The 22,600-nt window shown below is 44.1% G+C and overlaps 1 protein-coding gene across 1 annotated transcript in view; it reads right to left on the bottom strand.

Annotated features, from left to right (window-relative positions):
• The window catches only part of LOC107126036 (follistatin-related protein 4-like), a 248,020-nt gene that overhangs the window by 59,110 nt on the left and 166,310 nt on the right, over positions 1-22,600 (bottom strand). Inside the window, exon 5 of the mRNA XM_015429530.1 lies at positions 3,508-3,628. Coding sequence (XP_015285016.1) covers positions 3,508-3,628 — 121 coding nt within the window. The remainder of the gene's footprint in view (positions 1-3,507; positions 3,629-22,600) is intronic.

The following is a 22,600-nucleotide window of genomic DNA, read 5'->3' as shown; positions in this document are numbered from 1 at the left end:
CCAATCATCAACCGACCTTTATTTCCCCCTCACTCTTCAGCTTTCCACCCCCCACACACACACCTGCAGCCTCTCCCGTGCTCTGAAGCCCTGACTGCTACGTCACATTGGCTGTCATGGGGGCCACCTCAGCAGCATATAAGGATACAGAGCCCACCATTTTCTCCAGGGGAACTGATCTCTGCCATCTGGAAAGCAGATGTAATTGTTGTTCAGGGTGGTGATAACTAGGGAGGATTGTGAGGCTCTCGAAAGGGATCTGTCGAGGATGGGCGAGTAGGTGTCAACGTGGCAAATGGGGTTCAATATGGCCAAGTGCAAAGTGATTATGCATGGGATAGAGCAGGTAGAGAAAGAAGTACTTTTCTCCCTTTCTCACAAAACAAGAACACATGGGCACTCAATGACATTGCTGAGTGGTCGGGTTAGAATGGATAAAAGGAAGTACTTCTTCACCCAAAGAGTGATTAACACATGGAATTCACTGTCACAGGAGGTGGTGGTGGCTACAAGCATGGACAGCTTCAAGAGGGAATTAGATAAACATATGGAGCAGAGGTCCATCAGTGGCTATAGCCACAATGTATAGATAGGAACTCTCAGTCTGGGGAAAGTGATGCACTGTATTCTTGGTGCTTGGACGGGGCCAACAGTTATCTGTCGAGGATGGGCGAGTAGGTGTCAACGTGGCAAATGGGGTTCAATATGGCCAAGTGCAAAGTGATTATGCATGGGATAGAGCAGGTAGAGAAAGAAGTACTTTTCTCCCTTTCTCACAAAACAAGAACACATGGGCACTCAATGACATTGCTGAGTGGTCGGGTTAGAATGGATAAAAGGAAGTACTTCTTCACCCAAAGAGTGATTAACACATGGAATTCACTGTCACAGGAGGTGGTGGTGGCTACAAGCATGGACAGCTTCAAGAGGGAATCTTCTCTTATGTTCTTATGTTCTACACAGATCGGGCATAAAGTGCAAGATGATGGGCTAAACAGGAACAAGATACAGTGTACAAGTTTTTTGTGATAAAAGAACCATTCACTCAAGAATTTACTGACAGTTGTAACCTTGTCTTGTATGGGTGCCTTTGATTTGACAGAAGAAGAAAAAGGAATTGCCATATGTATTTACTCATAGTTAGGTATGGTGGTTTGACTATTAAAACCACTGGATATACAAATATCTGAAGAAGATTCCCAGATAAGTATGAATAGTAGATCTCATATATAGATTGTTTCAGAGAGCGGGTGTGTTGGTCTGCAATAGAACAGCTAGATTAAAGTCCAGTAACACCTTAGAGATCAACAAGATTTGCAAGGTATAAGCTTTTGAAAGTCGCCTCCCTGAAATTTTATACCCCTAAAATCTTGTTGGTCTCTAGTGTGCTACTAGACTTGAATCTAGGTTCTCATACACTGAGGAGATTAGCACTGCAGGCCTGAACAGAGTTACACCCCCTTAAGCCCACCATCTTAAATTGATTTAGAATGGCCTTAGCACTGTCTAGAATTACCTGGCAAGTCATAAATGGAAGAACAGACACAAACAGAACATTTTGTTATTTTTAAAATGGCATTCAATGGGTTCAATGATATCTATATTCAGGGCTTTTTTTGTAGGAAAAGCCCATCAAAACTCATTAGCATAATAGGCCACATCCAACAGCAGACACTCATTAGCATATTAGGCCACACCCTTGACAGCACAGCATATTAGCATATTAGGCCACCCCCCCATGTTACCAGAAGGGTGGTCATCCAGCCACACCCACCTTTTGCTTCTTATTCTGTTTACCTTGTTGTCAAAACCCAGAGCTTTTTTTGTAGCAGGAACTCCTTTGCATGTTAGGCCACACACCCCTAATGTAGCCAATCCTAATGAGTTTCTGCTGTTGGGTGTGGCCTATTATACTAATGAGTTCCTGCTGGGTGTGGCCAACTCAGGAGCCAGCCGGAACTCCGTTCCTGTGTGTTCCTGCCCCAAAATAGCCCTGTCTATATTGATTGGATTATTTGCGTAAAACATGCAAGACAAATGGCTTGAGGGAAGTCAACTCCTTTGCTAGGATCCCACCTCTTTCCTTGCCTGGTATCTGCTCTTCATCCCAGGAGGAACTTCAAGACTTTGTTCCTGAACTACTAAATCATAAAATCAAGAAACTCCTGAGAACAATCTCTTTTGTGATGGTAGCACTGCCTTCTTTAGGCCATCATTCTTTGATCCATTGCCCTAACATCAGTTGTCACAACAAGTAGTCACTGAAGTGAAAAAGGAGAAAGGTGGAGAGTAGAAAAGCACATTAAGAGTTGCAACAAAGCCCTTCAGGGAGAAACCTTGAGAGGTAACACAGGAACCCTCATTGCTACATAATACAGAACATTTTCTACAGACTACAGCATTACTCTGTCAAAATTGATGTCCGCACAATTGACATGTTTGCTTGCCATTAGTGGCAGTTCCGGCATATTACAAGGCAAACAAGGAAGAATATTTGTAATGGGAAGCTTTCCTTTTGATAGGAAGATGCCTCACAGAGGGTGGTTTTTTTAAAAAAATCACAAAACCTACTTCCTTCTGCTTTCATCTACAAAGAACATACCTCCTCTCCCAACTTCTTGGATCAGAAAAGACAGGCTGTAGTATGCCTCTAATTTGAACTACTGTCTACAATATGATCATCTTTGAAGCTGGGTTTAAATATCAAAGCCTTTGGGGGCCTTTAAATCTCAGAGATGAGAACAGCCTACATTGCAACCTGACACCTAACTATACCCAATGTGTCACTAAAATACATATACGTGCGCTATTTTTCTGTGATTTTCCTTGCCAGTCATTCATCACACAAATAACATTTTTCTTGTTTTTACTATGAAACATGCACAACAAATCCAGCTGCATTCATATTGATCCACAGGGAAAAATGATATACTCATTAAATTAAGCTAGTTCCTACAAATTAGGCCACTTCAAGCCTCCTCCATCCTGCTCAACATTTGGATATATATTTACATGTTATATATAGTACTTTGCCCTTCACAAGGGAACTAGGCCTCTAAAAGCATCTTCCTGGAACTTCCTACTGTTTGAGGAAGTGGGGTAGAGTGATGCTGTGGGAGGAAGAAGCCTCTGTTGCTATAGATTGCCTTTAGACAGGAAGACAAGCCCTACCAATAGGAAGCAGTAATTGGTCCATAAGAAATGTTTGAGATTTGACAGAAATAGAAAATGCATGGATTAGAAATTGCACCTGTCTTTTTTACTCAGAAACTATATTTGCTGTGGACAAAATAAAAGTAGCCAATATTTTTGACAGATCTGTTGGGTCGATATTTCTTTAGTTTCTTTTTCATTGCACATTTCTAAATGGACAGTGAAACAGATTTCTTTTCTTTCTGCAGTAACAGTGAAAAGCTGTGGTATCCATTGTTTTGTGAGAACAATATTAACATGCAGCATTGCTCACAGGAACATTTCAGCGGGTTGTCATGTGTGCCATTTACTAACCATTCACCTGAAGAATGTGGGTCTGATACAGTTCTTCATAGCCATAGGCATGACACGTGTAATTGCCCATGTGAATAGTTGTTACCTTGGTGATGTAGAGAGAATCATCTTCTCCAAAATCCTGTAGGTAACAAAAGACAAGGGGGAGGGAAAAGACCTATTGTTTAGAAGATTTGTTTTAAAAGCTGCAAAAGGCTAAGCTAACACTTTAGATTGTTTTGACAGATTCTTGGCTTTCTGTGGGGGCCTGAGTTTTGAATACTATGTTTTTATCTATTGAAGTCAGGAGGCTGAAAGGAATAAGAGACCACTTGTAAACATTTATAAACCCATGAAACTAAAACTGTTTCTACTGAAAAGCTAAACTTTTCACAATTCCCGGTAAAGTGGCAAACATATGAAATGATGACGATCTAGGTCTATGATTTAATATTTGACAACTTAATTGGGAAACACATGCTATTTTTCAAGTGAGGTAATGAAAATGGTTTAACCTCTGCAGACCTGTAATGCAAGGACCGTGACCTAAATTCTAGATGAAGAATTGAAACTGGCTATCATGTTATCTACAAAATACCTTTTCTCAGTTATTTATGCTTGGCTCAAAAATCCTTGCTAGGAGTTAAGGAGATGGGGAAAAGAGTATTTCCTTTTTAAAAAAGAATCCTTTCATTTTTTAATTAGCTAACTTAGTTTGCAATTAAAAAGATAATACTAGAGAAGGTTAAACACTTTTGATTTTAGTAGGTTTTCAAATTTGGATCAGTCACCCTTAATTTATGCTTATCAGGGTTTTCTGAATTATGCTACCCAAGCCCAAGTATCGAGAAACTAAAATGTTATGCCAATAAAGGGTTGTTGTGTGTTGTGAGAAACAAAAACATGACTCAGTTTCTTTTCCATTTTATTTGCATAGATTTCCCAGGCATAGCTACCAGAAGGAGTTGGGCAGGGAACATAGTGATAGAAGCAGGCAAAAACCGTGTGACATCACTTCCAGGGAAACCCAAAAGTGAAATCACAGTTTTTACCAGAAATGATGTCATACCTGTCTTGGAATCACCAAAAACTACATGGTTTCATCATAGAGATTCTGGCAATTCCTAGTGAAATCACTTCGGGTGAAATAATTTTTGTTGATTTTGCCCACAGTCTGCTGGAGTGTGGGGTTGCAGTGCAGTGGCATGGATGGCACCAGGACTTTCTCCTTGGTGCCGCTGGCTTTGGAGCTTCTCTAGAGGAGTATCGGGGGCTCCCGAATGCCCAGGAGGGGAGTGCAGTGCAAGAGGCTTGATCCAGGCTCTCCATTCAGTGGCAGCTCACGGGTGGTAGCCCTGGATCGCCTCCAGCAAGAAGCACTTAAAGTCTGCTCATGGAAGTCATGAGTATTCAGCTGAAACTTCCCACCCAGGGATGGTGGTGGAAGTCTGCCTAATTCTTCTTAAAGAATATCACCGTAACTGTTAACACATAAAACTACAGACTTTCCTTTCAACAACTTCGCCCTTTAAATTTAAAAAAAACACAATCTAGGATGGGGAATGGGAGGCTTCCCCTCCACCCTCCTTCTCTTCGCAGCTAGCAACAGACAAGAAAAACATTGCAAAAGTGTTACCCCCGTGGGCTAAACATAAGAACATAAGAGAACATAAGAGACGCCAATGTTGGATCAGGCCAAAGGCCCATCCAGCCCAACACTCTGCATCACACAGTGGCCAGAAATACCAGTGCCATCAGGAGGTCCAGCAGTGGGGCCAGGACATTAGAAGCCCTCCCACTGTTGACCCCCCCAAGCACCAAGAAGACAGAGCATCACTTGCCCCAGAGCCCGTAGCTATACCTTGTGGCTAATAGCCACTGATGGACCTCTGCTCCATATGCTTATCTAATTCCCTTTTGAAGCCGTCCATGCTTGTAGCACCCACCACTTCCTGTGGCTAAAGACTTTGATGTCTCTTAAATCGTCTTTCACTCCTGAATAAATGGATTACTGTACTTTTGCCTTGATAAACCTTGCAACGCACTCTATTTTTCCCTTCATGGGAGGAGCTTGGAGTTTTGAGCCTTTTTCATATATATATGAAATATATATATTGTGTATTTAAAACCTCTCCCACTGGAACTGCAATTTGAAAATCGTTCTCCATCAAACAGAAGCTAACTTATATTAAAACTGGCTTTGTTTTGGTTTCCACAATAACATTTCTAACTCATAAGTAACAGATCCTTTCCCCCTCCATTGTCTTCTTGTTTTGCTCCCCTTTGTGATGTTTTCCATATAAGGAGGAGAAAGGAGTCCTTGCCAAGAAGTTCTCTCTCATAATACACTTGCTATATTGTGTTACATTTTTGTGGTTTATGTAGGGCTAAAGACTTTGATGTCTCTTAAATCGTCTTTCACTCCTGAATAAATGGATTACTGTACTTTTGCCTTGATAAACCTTGCAACGCACTCTATTTTTCCCTTCATGGGAGGAGCTTGGAGTTTTGAGCCTTTTTCATATATATATGAAATATATATATTGTGTATTTAAAACCTCTCCCACTGGAACTGCAATTTGAAAATCGTTCTCCATCAAACAGAAGCTAACTTATATTAAAACTGGCTTTGTTTTGGTTTCCACTTTAATATTCCTAACTCATAAGTAACAGATCCTTTCCCCCTCCATTGTCTTCTTGTTTTGCTCCCCTTTGTGATGTTTTCCATATAAGGAGGAGAAAGGAGTCCTTGCCAAGAAGTTCTCTCTCATAATACACTTGCTATATTGTGTTACATTTTTGTGGTTTATGTTTGGTCTTTCTGTTGGTGAACTATATGGCCGTGAAGTACCTTATTAATATTAGGATGTTGTATAAATAATAATATGTATTTTGGAAATCTAGAAAAAAACCTGTTTTAGCACTGTGGGGGATTCTCTGGTCTTGTGGTATAAAATGGCAGGTACAAATAGGCCTCCAACCAAAGTACCCTCTAGCTCACCAGGTATAAGTAAATCTGTGGCCTCCAGTCTATCACAGGCCACAATGAAAGATTTGAAGACCCTTATTCAGGATACTGTTTCAACCTCTATAAAGGCTGCAATTGCAGAGGCAGTGGACCCAATTAAGGATACAATGAAAGATATGTCCCAGCAACTATCAAATAAAATGGAGGATCTGCAGAAACAACTTTAGAAAATAACCAGAAAATTGAAGAATTAAATAAAACAACCTCTAAACTGGAAAAGGTAGAAAAAAAACAACATCAAACTATAGACAATGGATTCCAAGCAAACTGTATTTGAACAAGATCTCATGAGACTCGAATTAGATAAAGCAGAATTTATATTAAGATTTCAAAATATCCCAGAAGAGAAAGAGGAAGACTTAAGGAAGAAGATGGCACGTATTTTGGTGAAATATATGAGGATAGAGGAAACAGAGAAGGTCCTGGATGAAATTGATATTGCTTTTAGGATGAACTCGGCGTATGCTAGAAAAAATCAGCTTCCCAGAGAAGTGCATGTGAGATTCCATAAGAGAATAGTAAGAGATTAAATTCTTAAAGCATCAAATGAAACACCTCTATATACAGAAAATACAAAAATAAAGATCTTAAAAGAAATCCAATGGAGAGTAAGGGGAAAAAGGAAAGAATATTTGGACCTTACAGCAGCACTGAGGTGAACTGAGATTACTCATAGATGGCTGCTCCAAGAAGGTCTACTCTTTTCTTATAAAGGGAAAAGATTCAGAATCAACTCAACCTTTAAAGCAGAGAACTTCCTCAAGACACACGGAGCAGACCTTCAAACTGAAGAAAGAGACTCAGAAACTACAGAAGAAGAAGACCAAGACTCCCAAGGCACTTCAGAAACAACCTCAGCAACTTTAACTACAACCAAGAAAACAGCAGCATCCAAAAAACCTTCAAAGTCCATAGCATCACAGATATGAACAAGGAGACAAATGAGAGACAAACAGGACATGGAATCACAGACAGACACAAACACAAGATGGATAGAAGGAAGATTTAGTCCATTCAATAAATGTGAATGGACTAAATGCACCTCAAGAAGAAGACAGGTGTTTCAATAATAGAAAAAAATGAATTTGGATATTATCTGCCTCCAAGAGACTCACATTAAAGCTGCAGATCAAAAATATCTACAAGTCAAGAAATTGGGAAAAGTTTTTATTTCTTCAGACAGAGAGAAGAAGAAGAGAGGTGTTGTGACCTATGTAAAAGAACATTTACTTCCAGAAATTACCCACACTTCAGAAGATGGATAAATTTTACTGGTGCAAATACAAAGACAACACAAAAAAACTCTTCTCATAAATATTTATGTACCAAATCAACACCAGGACAAATTTTACAAATATCCACAGGAATTGATCTCAAAACAAGATTTTAATGAACTTTGCATGATTGGAGACTACAATGCGGTGTTTGACAGAACCCTAGATAGAAAATTGGTTATAGGGAAATGGAAACAAGGAAATGAACTCCCCTCAACATTTTTACAACTAGCAGAAGAAAATAATTGTGTGGATGCTTGGAAAGTGAGAAATCCACATAAACAAGACTACACCTTCTACTCAGCAAGACACAAGTCCTGGTCAAGAATAGATATGTGTTGGATTTCTACCACAATGCGGTCCCTTTAATGTTTGAAAGGACTGCAGAAGACAGCCTGAGGATCAGCTGTGCCATGGGGAGCAAACTGTTTCCACCAGTTCAGCTTGGGGCTGGCTTTTCTTGTAGTCCAGGCCGCAGGAGAAGCTAGCCCCAAAAGCTGCTATGCTGCAGGGAACAATCTGCTAGCTATGGCGCAGCAGATCCTGGGGCCAGCTTCTCCTGCAGCATGGTTTAAACTGCATTGCAGGAGAAGCCAAGCCAGCCCCAGGGTTTGGCTACCTTTTTAAAAAAATGGTATTTTTCTGCCCAGGATTTTTGGACCCCATCCCCCAAAATTAGTATTTCTGGAAAATCCCCAGTCCCAATACTGGTATGGTATTTGCATCCGGGATTTTTCAGACATACCGAAAAAACTTTTACTCCAAGGGTGCGTTCAGAGGGGCCATTTAGTCTGCTTCTGGCCCACCTCAGAAACGGATTTTATCTACGCGATCACACAGTCAATATCTGCCTCCCATCCCAAGCCGTCACTTTCTGGCTCAAAACTGCTTTAACCCGGAGTATTTTGATACCAGGTCCCCAAGTGGTGTTTTCCTGATTCTCTGGTTCCAGCCACATTTTTCCCGTGTGATCGCTCCTGCAGTGTCAAGCCACTTCTGATTTAAACCCCCTCCCCACTCGAAAGTTGCCCGAGGCGTCCGCTTTTCGGATGCCATTTTTAAAAAAGCATTGGCGGTGTGCACATAGGTGGAGGTCCATCACAGGGTTATTAAAAACAATGTTTAAATGGTGCCTAGTTTTAGCCTTTAGACGAGTTCGGGATCTCAGGGAGGCCATTTTCGACAGTAAATGTTTAAAGGGAAGTGTTCCTTTAAAGTTTAAGGGAAGTGTTACAGCAGTCGGGTTGAAGAGGAAATCGCTGTTCTACAGATGGCTGCCTGTGCACATGCCCAAACTGAGAGAGATAGAAAACCAACACCAACACGTGTGGACGGTGGGGAGCAATGTGGCTGCGCAGTGATCCGGAGCAAAGAGGTGAGTATGATCGCGATTCTCCAGGTTAAAAAAACCTGCATGGAGCCGGAGCAGTTTAACCCGCTCCCTGCATGCCGTCTGACCACACCCCCATAGACCTGAACCAAAAAATGCCGGTTTAAAAAAATTGCACACCCCTACATTTGCACACCCCTATCCCGGATATAGCCTCAGAACAGAACAAGAGGAGGGGGGTTCTTTTCACCCAATTTCCACACACTGCTCTGCCAATTAGCTATTTCCCATCTGCCAGGGAATGAGTATGGATCTTCCTGGGCACACCTTTTAAATGCTTCCCCAAGGGAGGGCCAACTCTCATTTCCCCCCAACCCAGTCCTGGGCCAATGGATACTTGCCTTGGATTAGTGAGCTTACTGGCCCTTCCCCCTGAACTTCTTTAATGAGCTGGTTACTCTGCCCAACTTTCTCTAAGAAGGTCAGTGCTGCCTGCTTCCCTGCCCCCCATCAGAGCTCTCCTGGGTCTCAGGGCCAGGGTCATGTCTGGTAGAAACTTGAGTGAGTTGGCTTCTGTTGCTGAGCATGCCACTGAGAGCCAGCTGGGCTCCTTCAAGATGGCTGACTCCTGAGTAGACTCCATCAAGGCCACACCGCACTGCAACTTGACAGACAACTTCCCCAGTTTCAGGGCTTGCTGGTGCAGTGTGCCTTTGGTGCTGATTGCAATCCCCTGGGGCAAGTGTGGGGGCAGAGGCGCTTGGACACTGAAGATAAGCAGCATCCCTGAGAACAGTAAGCTTCTAAAGGAGAAAGACACTGGCTGCAGAAGGTTGAATGCTCACTGCTGAGAGGAGTGAGATTTTGATGAGAAACACCAGAGAAGATTAATCTTACTTAATAGCTAAATTCCAAAGGCTCCATTAGAATTTCATCCATTTTCTTCTGGTGTTATTAAAATGGTTTTAGCTTGATTGTCTCTTAAAAAAAACACTATGGGATACTTCTTAGCATCCCTATAAAATGGAAACCAAATATTCCTTCACAGACAGGGCCCAGAATGATTCAGGAAAGTATAACCAAATATATACCTTAAACTAAAGCATTTTTTGTGCAGCCAAAGGACTGCACTGCTCCTTCTGTTTGTAGAGGTCTAAATGTTCAAGAGTGATTTAAAAAATCACCTCTGATTGATATACAATCAATAAGACCAGGACTAATTACATTTTACTGTGTTTTGAGGGAGTAAGCAGCGAGATAGCCAGCGTGGTATAGTAGTTAGAGAGTTGGACTAGGATCTGGGAGACCCAGGCTAAAATCTCCACTCTGCCATGGAAGCTTTTTGGGTGACCTTGGACCAGTTACATACAACTAGATGGTATGGCATCTCTGGGGCAATGTGGGAACACCACAGCCATTTTACTGCAGGAATTGTCTAGCTTTAACAGTGCTGTGAGTCTTGCTCAAGATCATGGCACGGAGGGATGATGGCTCCTGTCTCCCTCCGTACTATTTGGTAGGGAGATAGAAGAAGAAGAAGAAGATAGGACCCTGTCCCCCCCTTCCCATGCTACATTCCTGACCAGGCCAAACAATTCTTGCTCAAGATCATGGCACGGAGGGATGATGGCTCCTGTCTCCCTCCATACTATTTGGTAGGGAGATAGGACCCTGAACCCCCCTTCCCATGCTACATTCCTGACCAGGCCAAACAATAGGGACCCCAAGTGTATATGATATACAGAAATGCAAAACGCAAGGGTAGACCATCAAAAAAATCATAAATTTCAGAGATTACTAGTAGACATCAGTCTATTTCAACGTAAGTACAGTAAATGAATTAATAAAGTAGAATTGGTGGTCACGATAACACAAGTTGCAATACAAGAAATTGACAAGAAAAGGTATGACAATTCAATAATAGAAAAAGGATCCGACAAGAGACGCCACTGTATCCTTTCAGTATAATAGTGTCCAAAAGATCTCAAAGTCCACAAACAAGGCAGAGGATGTCCCATAGCATGAAGAAACTTCTGCAGCTGAAAAACGTTCTTCCTAGGTATGCCAGACATTTCAAAGCATTCTTCCTCAGTTATACGGCTGAAAAATGGAACCTGATTTCCACAATAATCTGGGCACAGCTCATGCCTCCAATGGAATCTGTGGTCCCCTGGTCCAATCCTTTTGAAACTGGGGGGGGTGGGGGGCTGAGGAGAGGCACCAGCATGCTATGCTGCAAACTTGGTGCTTCTGCCTCCAAACACAGCCACCCTAGAGCCCCAGATACCCTCAGATCAATTCTCCATTATAGCCTATGGGGCCCATTGACTATAATAATCCCCACAGGTTATAATGGAGCTGGAAAATTTGATTTTTTTGCACGTTTTTGCATAATGTTTTTCATTATGATTTGTAAGCTGCCTTGAGTCACAGGAAAAGTGGGATATAAATAATTGAATAAATAAGTAGTTTGGGTTGGTTGATAACATTTAAGCAACTTCCTGTTTGTTATGTTAAGAAGGGTTCTGACAGTGATTGTTCCATCTCTGTTATACTTGACCTGTAATTTCATATTTCACTAAAAAAAAACACACCCAAAGCAGACTGCAAGAGTGCTTCCCCCCCCCCAAGTGCTGGTATGTTTTCTAAGGCTCAGTGCAGGGTGATGGTCTAAGGCCAGGTCTACCAATATAGTGGACAGGGGAAAGATAGACCTGTTCTCTGGAGGCCAGGTCTACCAATATAGTAGAAAGGGGTGGGTAGACCTGTTCTCTGGCCTGGTCTACCCCCCCATAGAGGACAGCATTTTCTGTAATGAAATTTGACTTGATTCTGTTTTCTCTTATAATGTTTAAACTATTCTTAAAATATAGTTTAAATATAGTTTTTTAAAAAATCATTCTGAGATTTCTATGTTATGGAAATAATCTAAAAAGCTAATTTATGCAATAGTCAAATGTAGACTCACTCACACCTTTAATGCTACTAGCTTTTTTCACTCATGAGGTAGCAGTTTTTGCTCATGATACTGTAGAGTTTAGAGGGAACATTGTCAAATGCAATGTTTTGAAAGATATAGAGGACATGCAGACAGCGTTCCAGTAAATCATGCTGAAATTCCTTTAACTTCCCTACAACCTTTCTAAAACTTCTAGAGAGGTTTCATGTAAAGAGGACTCTCCTGTTTCACTTCCAGTGTCAGAGTTTTGTAATGTTTGTGGCAACTCTAGCCTGCCACTTCACTCATGGAACCTTCTTTGCCAAAGATGTGATCAGCACTGGCAACCACACTAATCCCTTCCTAGGAAGTGGGAAGAAAATGTTGGCAGGTGGTAATATGCATATAGGTGCCTCCTTTCTCCGATCCATGCAGGTGGCAACAGGGATCAACCTTACTTACACAGAGGTTATGAATAAGACACTCTCATGCTCACAACTCATTATAAAGCTATTCCACATGCAGAAACATTTCCCACATGGCTAATGTTCATTAGACTGGTACATTGAATTTTGGAGACTCTCTAGTTTATTTGGGTTTAAGATTGTGTAGGGAATACCCAATATGGAGTGGAAATCAAACTGTGGGATGGAGGAATTGAGACCGGAGAACACACCCAAACCCAAATGAAAACAAGCTATTTTGGTAGTTAGAGATTCAACCAGCATCATTATCATGTACAGAGAAATGTTATCACATTTGAATTCTAAATCAGGAGTCTTCAATTTAAATTGTCTTTAAAACTATACTCAGTATTGTGATCCTACATAAAGAAACCAAGTGTCAGCTATGCTGCCATTATGTTTATGGGCGAGAGTGCAGCTGCTTGACCTGTGTACCAACTGATGCCGCATTCCTTTGTCCTTCTTATCTATGACCTTGCTAGCTAGCTGTCTATGTAGCGTCTCCCCATGTATTACCCGTGGGATAGGTTTCGATTCCCAGCTTTGGCTGTAATGGCCTGGGGCCCCATTCTCCCGCGCGCGGGAGTCAGGCTGATTGGCCTATAAGTGTGGGGGGTGCGTACAAATGCCCTATATCCCTTTATGCTTGTAGGAAAGTAGCCATTCCTAACACTACTGATGTTACTGCCTCTATAGCTCTTACATTAAAGTATAACCTTATGACAAGCATGTACTTTGTTCAGCTGTGGTATCGGGCAGGGGTATCGACCGAGTTCGTTAGGGTGGGGCCACTTTAACCCAGACTCAATGGTGGAGATGTGTGTGCTCTCGCAGGGGCCCTGTAGGGTCAGCCGGTATGATGTGGACTTTGCATCTACGCTCCAGGGGGGGCACCGGAGCGGCAGGGGGCCTCCCCTCTTTGGGGGAGTTCTAGAACCACTGATCGCACCCTGGGTGATGGACCACTCCAAGGCATGAAATGGGTGCCCCTCCCCGGACGAGGGACTGGAACTGGCCCATCGCCTGGAGGTGGTGGAATGAGACAGACGCCAACTGAGACGGGGAGTTGAGGAAATAATCCAGGCGGTTCCCAAGATGGTGATGCAAGCTTGGCAAGAGCCAAGAGAGACGCGCAGCAGACGGCTCCGGCTCTTCCCCCCCTCTACAGATACCACAGGAACCGAGGCCCCAAGACCTGGGGCCGCGGGGCCCACCAGACGTACCAGGACCAGGACCAGGGGAGGGCCCGATCCTGGCACCACGGCCAGGCAGCCTGAGAGGTCCCCTGCACCACCGCTTGAAGGACCTGATCGAGGCAACGTTTGACAGAGACCCAGAGGAGCTATCCTACTTCGTAGTCAGAGTGATGAAATTCGTGGAAAGGTGGGGCCACCTATTCCCGGATGACAGCAGCCGAGTGGATGTTATTGCTGCTCAGTTACGGGGAGCTGCCGCGATGTGGTATGTGGGACTGCACAATGCGCGGGGCCCGGAACTGGTTAATTTGGACGCTTTTATGTGGGCGGTGCATGCCCAATTCGAAGACCGGAATGCCGGGTCCAACGCACGGGCTTTCTTATGCACCCTGAAGCACGGGAAGCGGTCGGTGAGAGAATATTCATCAGAGTTTAAAGAGTTTAAATTGCATGCTGCCAAGGTGCAAAATTGGCCGGATCAGGTCTTAGCGGAGTTGTACCGGCTGGGATTGAACCTGGAGACCTGCGAAACTGTCCTGCGTGCAGTAGATCCGATTTCTCTACCTGCGTGGATGCAAGAAACGGAGAGTGCGGAAACTAGGCTGAACACCCTACGACTGGATATTGCGGCGGCAGGGGGGAAACCGAGCCCCCCATCACTGAAGATGAAATCTACACGCCTGGCTGAGTCCACCCAAGAGCAATGGATGAAACAAGGGCTCTGGCTCAAGTGTGGAGAATGAGGCCATTTCACGGCTGACTGTGGGGCCTTGAGTTCAAGGAAGCCGGCACAAGCAGAGCCTACCAAGGCATGACCTGGCACACCAGCTAAGAAACCTGCGGGGAAGCATAAATTCACCAAGGCGCTGCATGTCACCCTGGAATAAATTGAGGAGGAATATTGGGAGAGGACTCCAGCGAGGAAGACCCCGAGCCGGCGGGAAAAGGCCAGGTCCTGCTTTGAGAGGCGTGGAGCAGCAGGGCCCGATCCCGGAGGTGCCTAAAGTGGTGAGCAGCTCCCCCCCTTGTTTTTCGTGACTGTGACTCTGGTTTACCCAGCCCTTGGTACACATATCCGTGTAAGAGCACTCATTGACTCAGGGTGTGGGAGGGACCTCATCAACCCTTCCCTAGTTACAGGGCTGGAGGCAGGGGTGGTGAAGCTGGAAGACCATTTGATTTTTACCCAAATGGATGGTTCCACTATGAAAGAACCATGTGAATAAAAGACTGTGCCTTTGGGAGTTGGGGCGGGGGATCACTGGGAGGAACCGTCATTTGTAATCACCCCAGCCACCAGATTTTTGCTGGTGCTGGGGGGCCCTTCGCTGCATGGACATGACCCTTACATTCTGTGGGATGAAGGGAAAGTACAATTCATCTCCCCTCAGTGCCAAGAGCACCGCTGGAACTCGCAATGGGGGGCCCAACCGGTTCTGGAAATCCCTAGGGCATGTTTGGCCCAAGAGGAATTACACTCCATTCCCCCCAAATACAGAGACTTGGCTAGGGTTTTTGAAGAAGAAGAAGCCAATGAGCTCCCCCCCCCCCTATAGACATCGGACTGTAGTATCGAGTTACTGCCAAGTCACAAGATACCTAAGGGGCGCATTTATGAGATGGGGCTGACAGAAAAGGATGAACTGCGTAAGTTTATCGACAAGAACCTGGCAAGGGGTTTCATCAGACCAGCCTCCTCCCCATTTGTGGCCCCGGTGCTGTTCCAGAAAAAGAAGTACGGGGGTTTACGATTGTGCACAGATTATCGGGGTTTAAATGCTGTGTCATCAACTAATGCCTACCCCATGCCCCTCATCAAGGATTTACTAGCTGAGGCGCTAAAAGGGAAGGTCTTTTCAAAATTAGACCTCCAAGATGCCTACTTCTGGGTTCGCATCTGGGAGGGGGACGAGCACAAGACTGCCTTTAATACGCCCCTCGGCCAGTTCGAATACCGCATTATGCCATTCGGTCTTCAGGGGGCTCTGGGGATCTTCATGAACTTTATTCACCAAATGTTGCACAAGCATCTGTATAAGGGGGCCCTTGTTTACCTGGATGATATCTTGCTGTAGTCCCCCAACCTCCCCTCACACATAAAGTTGGTGAGGGAAGTCCTGATGACATTGCACAAGCACAAACTGTTTGCGAAACATTCCAAATGCGAGTTTCATAAGTCTCACATTGACTTTCTGGGTTATCGGATATCGGATAAGGGTTTGGAAATGGACCCGGGGAAGGTACACGATGTGCTGGGATGGGAGAACCCCCGCACCCGCTGCCATTTACAAGCCTTCCTCGGTTTCATGAATTTTTACCGAAATTTCCTACCCAATTTTGCTCAAATCAGTTTGCCCCTCACTGACTTGTTAAAAACGAAAGGAAAAGGCCTGGAAACTACTAAGACGGGGGCGGTGCTTGCTTGGAGCAAAGAGTGCCAGGAAGCGTTTGACCGCCTTAAATCCCTATTCACATCTGAACCCGTATTAGCCCACCCCGACGAAAATAAAAAATACATTGTGCAAGTCGACACCTCTGACGTAGTGATGGGGGGGGGATTTTACAAGAGGGGGCTGACGGGTTGCTGCACCCCCTCGCTTACATTTCCAGAAGGTTTAATGATACTGAGCGGAACTGGTCAGTTTGGGAAAAGGAGGCGGGGTGATCTGGGTTGCGCTAGCTACCTGGAGGCAGTGGTTGGAGGGGGTCTGTGTCCCGTTTGAAGTGTGGACTGATCAAAAAAACTTGGAAATGCTTAAAACACCTCAAAGCCTCAACGCCAAGCAGCTCCGGTGGGCTGATTTCTTTTCCAAGTTCCAATTCACCCTTCATCATTTCCCCGGTTCTGCGAACTCACTCGCTGACGCCCTGTCCCTCAGCACAACAACCAACAGGAGGTGATTCTGGATTCTATGTTTATGCCCTCTCAACTCGACGGGGCGGTGACTATGCCCAGCCGTTCCAGGCCCTCCCCGCCTATGTCGCAACCTGACTCTGCTATCCACCCCCCTGCCGCACCAGACAGGACCCACTGGAACAGCAGGTTTATCTCCACCTTCTCAGAGGGTGACAAAGCGAAGGTGGAAACAGAGGGGGTCGGAAATCAAACCCAACGGGTGTTGGTACCACGGCAATAAACTGTTTGTTCCACATCCTCTACGGGGGGAAGTACTGAACGTGGTACATGGCTCAAAACTGGCCGGTCACCCTGGGTTTGTTAAATCCCTGCAGCTGTTGCAAAGACAATTTTGGTGGCCACAGATGCGAAAGGATTTGTCAGCCTTTGTGAAATTGTGCTAGACCTGCGCAGTGTGCAAGTCCAGACTTGTTGCAACCTCTCCTGACTCCAAGTAGGCCGTGGGAGGTGATCTCCATGGACTTTATCACATTTTTACCCCCAAGTAAGACAATGTTGGTCATTTGGGTGGTTGTGAACTTATTCTCTAAGCAAGCACATTTCATCCCATTTGCCTCCCTACCCACGGCGTGACAAGCATGTACTTCTTTGTTTGGCTGTGGATCCTGAGACCAAGGCAACTGAAAGTTTTTCTTTCTTTAGCTTTTATTTGCATGCAATTATAATGTCTAGTTCGTGTCCATTCATACTATTGACAGAGACCCTCCCTTCTGGCCCTCTAAACCATATCTCATTGTGAGAGTGCTCCTGGCTTTAATATAACTCTTATTTTTCAGAAGATCATGCTCCTATATTATCTTTAGTGCTATATTTATACAGTGTCAGATGCCAAACTCATTCATTATTTGGCCTGCCTTGCATTTTTCCTCTGAAATAAAAGTCTGTATACTCTAGTGAGTTTCTTTAACATTTTACAGACACTCTTGGAGAAGAATATTGCTTAAATGATCCCAAACCACTTTCAAGCTTTGTAAAAATCAGTGCTCCAAATTGATCTCAGCTTGATTTTGCATTCAGTAATGTTTTAAAAGCCACTACTATGAACAGAGAACTTTATTTTTTTTAAAAAAAATAGTGCCTGGCAAGCTGTCAAGTACTTTTCCGTGTCATATGCCCTTTTCATGATTGCTCTAAAGTACTAATCTCTTAACAGAAGCATTTCCTGTTTAGATATCACATTCCTTCTTTTCAGCCAATGTGGTATACTGGTTAAAAATTGGACTAAGAGAGGACTCACTTTCAAATCTCCACACAGCCGTTAAAATCAGAGGGTGACTTTGGGCCAGTTACTTCTGCTTAGTCCAAGCTAACTCACAGGGCTGTTGGGAGGACAAAATGGAGGAGGAGAGAACATGTATGCTGCCCTGATTTTGCTGAAGAAAAGGGCAGAATTTAAATATGATTGTACATAGTTCTGGGTGGTAATAAATGTCTGGCAGAAATCGCATGGCAGGTACACATTCAGACACAAAAAAATCCCTCATTCTAATATTCCTATGCCACTTGTTCAGGGTCTGCCTGTCACACAGTTGTTAAAGACAGAGGAAGCTGCCATTGCTATAGATTTTGTGGGAAACTCATGCTGGGAGTTTAGAAGTTCAGTCCGAAGGTAAACACTACACTGCTACACCAGAAAAATAACCCTGCCTTTTTGCTTCATGATGTTGCTTGCAGATGGGCTGCTCACTACAGGAATGATCAGGGGTCATTTCGTAGAAAAAGAGGTGCAGGAGCTCATTAGCATAACTCATTAGCGTAACTTGTTTGCATATGCCACACACCCTGACATCACTAGAAGTGTGTCAGAAGGCAACACCCACCGCTCAGGCTCCACTGGACTCTTTTTGATTGCTAGTTATGGGGGGGGGGGACATGCAGATCTGCCCTCACAGAGGAGGGAGAGCTTGTACCTCAATAAAACTTGGTCTTAGAGGTGCCACTGGACTTTTTGGGCCGGGGGGCCGGGGGGCCCTGCAACTTACCTGGCTGCTTCTTGCTCTGACTGAGGGCTGCTGAGAGCAGGGGTGGGGCTTGTTGCATGTGCCCGCCCCCTGGGCTCTTTACTGCCGGAGCTCCGCTCCTGTGCGCTCCTGCAGGAAATGACCCCTGGGAATGATGATCCCTGTAATGACTCTATACTGGTTCCCCTACCATATTTATGGAGTATGGTTTAATAATGGTAGGTCCTGTGCCTTTAGGATAGGCCATAAACTCACATGTACTACTTTATATGTTCTCTTAATTTCCTACTTCTCCTAGTGCCAGTTTCCAGCAGTTGATAAATACCTGCTTAAAAGGTGACATGAAAGGCCCTGTCAGCTTCCTAATTTGATGATGATCAAGTGCTACCATTGACAGTAATTGCCAGCAGCTGTCAAAAGGTTGATGTCAATCTCAGCTAATGATACTGGCTTAGCCTTTTAGCCCATCAAAACTTATCAGATGTGAAACATTCTACATAAAAGAAGTGAGCAGTTTCGTTGAGCTGTAAGCTCTATGTTAGGCACAAGGCATGGACATTGGCTCTGTAATCATATCCATTAAAAGCCAAATTGAAAAGTGTTACAATTTTTCATGAAAATTCTGACTCAAGCTTGGGAGCCCTATGATGTTTTCCCTTGTTTTCATTGCATGGTCAGTTGGCAAGAGATTAATAGATTTTATGCCAGGCAGAGTGTCCCTGGTCCAAGGCTAGCTGGAGGCTGAACCCCACTGTAGGTGAGTGATCAGCACCAGTCTTACTTAGACTCAATAATTTTATTTTACTCTTCATGCATTCAGATCATTACCTTATGATCCAGCTGGAGAATGAGTGACAGAGTTCATCTTTAATTATAAGCATCCATTTGCATGACTTTGGTGAAAAAGAGATGATTCTGTGCATCTCTGTTGCTGCTAGCGATCTCTAACAAAGAACAGAAATGACTTATCGAACTTTAGTGGGCTTGCTAGCTACTCCAGAAGGGAACCTATGTATAACCCATGAGGAAGGCTATCTCAGAACATCTGATCTAAGGGCTACATAAACTACAATTCCCATCATGCCTTATCTTAAAGGTAAAAGACTTATTTTCCTGTACTAGTACAGACTGTTTGCTATGCTTACTACACACCCTGCAGGGGCAACACAGAGGGTGAATTTCAAAGAAGAGGGCCCTCCCCGCCTATCACTGCATGGTGAATTTCAAAGAAGAGGGCCTGCAACAGAAAAGGCCCCATTCTTAGTGAGTTTCCATCCCTCCTTTGAACACACAAGGATGAGCTATGTGCTGGACCCATCCAATACCTTGGCCTCAAACAGTTATGTGAGAACCATATCCTTATATTGGGCTCAGAAATAAACCGGAAATGAATTAGGATCTTTAAGACTGGGTGTGTGTATATGATGTAAAACCTATATCTGCCAACAAGCTTGCCAATATATTCTGAGACAGCTAACTTTCAAACCAAGGCAGCTCCATATACAGTGACCTGAAGTAATCTCATCTGGAAGTGACTAATGGTGACCAGATACTGAATCTCAAGGAAGAACCACAACTGGTAAATCAGCCAAGCCCAACTTCTTGATTAGCTCTACTGTCAGCAAGCAATACTACCTCTGTGTATTTTCCCCTTGAGATGACGCTAGGGACATAAATTTCAAACCCTACAAATTAATTGGGGCTTTGGGGACAGTGTAGTGTTCTAGTCCTCAGTGAGTGCAATACCTGAACTCTGTCTTCCACTTGGCATTCTCTTGACCTATTAAGAGGTGATCATTGGCTTGAAGGAATCACGCAGCAGGGTTGATAAAAGCAACTAAGGAACAGATTTATTTCAGTGGCATGCATGGCTAGGTTGTTTCTTTGTTTTCCTTTTCTTCAGTCCTCTCAGTTTCATAGTAATGAAATTACTGGAGAGCTGGGGCCTGAGAAAGCGTAACAATTACAAAGCACGTTTCTTGTTTGACTGATTCAGCCTTCTAATATGGAACAGAAAGCTTGCAACTTTTAACTGCTTTTGACAGGAACAGCACCTAAACCCTACCTATCTTCAAAATCCCTAATGGACTCCCTGCTTAACCAGCAGACTTCAGTGAGAAAGGTGGACTATAGCAGGGCCATGTCATGTCTCATGGGTATACTTTGCCCCCAGAGATACCTGCTGAAATTCTTGGTTCTCCGAACACTGGAAATCCAAAATTTAAAAGGATCACCAATAACAAATGCCTGCTCATTTATTTTTCTTGATAACCTCCTACAATGTCCTTAAGCATTTCAACACTGACTGTGAGCATTTTTATTCCATTACATTCAATGTGAAAACACCTGTTTTAATTGATGGAGGACTGTGCCACAAAACTATAGTGCTTACAAAAATGACTTACTGATCTGTACAGCAAAAATATCTATCTGATAATGCTTACACAATTTCACAACAAAATTACCCAAATATTTAATAAGATTGTCATAAACAAAACCCGCAGTGTCTGTCACTTTGAAAATTACTTTCTCCATGCCCATCAAAATGCCTCTAATCTTAATTCTTACAATAGATTCATGAGTGATTCATGTTAAAAAAAATAAATTTCCAAATTAGACATGGACTCCTAAATCATTTTCTTCATCTTTTTTAATAATTCATTTCCAGAGACAAGCTGGAAGTGTATGCTTCATTAACATTACTTGTTCTTGGCATTATGCACGCTTCTCATTTCTGTAATTTAAGGAAATCAAAAGTCCCAACTGCTTCAAAACACCTGCAACTACAATACAATTGTAGCTTCTGTTCCTTTTCCTATTTGATGCAGGCCCTATAACTCATCATGATAGAGTAAGACGGTGTGGGTGCTTGTAGTCTGCTAGAAAGTGGTGTTTTTGTCCGGGTCTGTTTGGGTCTTTTGTCTGGTCTGTTGCTCATTCAGCAAGGTCTGTCTGCCCAGGGCTAATTGCAGGCCCCACCCTCTGCTGTTGCTGCTGGGAGGTGGGGACTATGGGCTTCTGAACTGTAAGGCTCTTCCTAGGCAGAGGCATGAGTCAAAGGGCAAGAGTCAAAAGGCTCTTGGACTGTGGCTCTTAGCCTGGGGATCAGGCCTGAGGACCCTGCATCACTCTAGATACCTTTAAACCACTAACCAGTTATGAAGGTAGAAAGCCAGCAGCGGAGCAAGGGCTACCCAATGTTTTGCAGAGAGTGCCACATATATCATTATCTAGCCACTGACTGGAAATCATGGGTGTGTGCATGGAGCTTGTGGCTCACAGTGAGCAGGTTTGTTCCCTTGAGGCTAGAGTTGCCAACCTGTAGAAGCCAAGGCAGAGAGAGAAGTTTGGGGAAGACATCCTCAAGGACTTACTGGAGCAATCCCACTCCTGTGCTGACAGCTCTTCTGCTGTTGTGGAGAGTGAGAGTCTCAAGGTTGGAGGGTGTAGGGTTGCCAAACTCTTGGTCCAGCTGAGGGTCCCCCACTTTTGTGGGGCTTCAATCTGCTGCCGGCCAGCTGGCCGATGGGGGAAGCCTCACCCCTGAAAAGGGATGTCGCTCTCATGACGTCCCTGTCATGATGATGTCACCCAGAAATGACATCATCATGTTGCTGATGTCAGGGGGATTCCGCTCTAGTTTTTGGGCAAACCCCATGGTTTTGAGGGCAAAAAAAAATAGAGTTTTGCCCCAAAACTAGAGTGGCACTCCCTGACATCAGAAATGTGATGATGGGTTCCGGGCTACGGTGGTGCGCCGAGCAGACTCATCTCCTGGACCTCCCAGGCCTTCTGCTGAGTGTCCGAATGGAAGAAGCGACGCTGACCGGGGCAAGCGCTGGAGAGTGAGCGGTTAAAACAGAGGCTAAACAAGGTCGTATGACTGAAGATGAACTGTGAGTCAGATTAAGGCGTATTTGCAATTCAAAAAGAAAGCTCCCTACCCCACGGACTAGAAAGTAAAGCGAGCGGGGGAGGGGCCCCTCCCATGAGCATAAACTTAAAA

Source organism: Gekko japonicus, unplaced genomic scaffold (genome assembly GCF_001447785.1).
Source record: "Gekko japonicus isolate JY-2015 unplaced genomic scaffold, Gekko_japonicus_V1.1 scaffold304, whole genome shotgun sequence".
Classification (NCBI taxonomy): domain Eukaryota; kingdom Metazoa; phylum Chordata; class Lepidosauria; order Squamata; family Gekkonidae; genus Gekko; species Gekko japonicus.
Note: the sequence above shows the minus strand (reverse complement) of the source record. Positions and strands in the feature narration are given on the sequence as shown.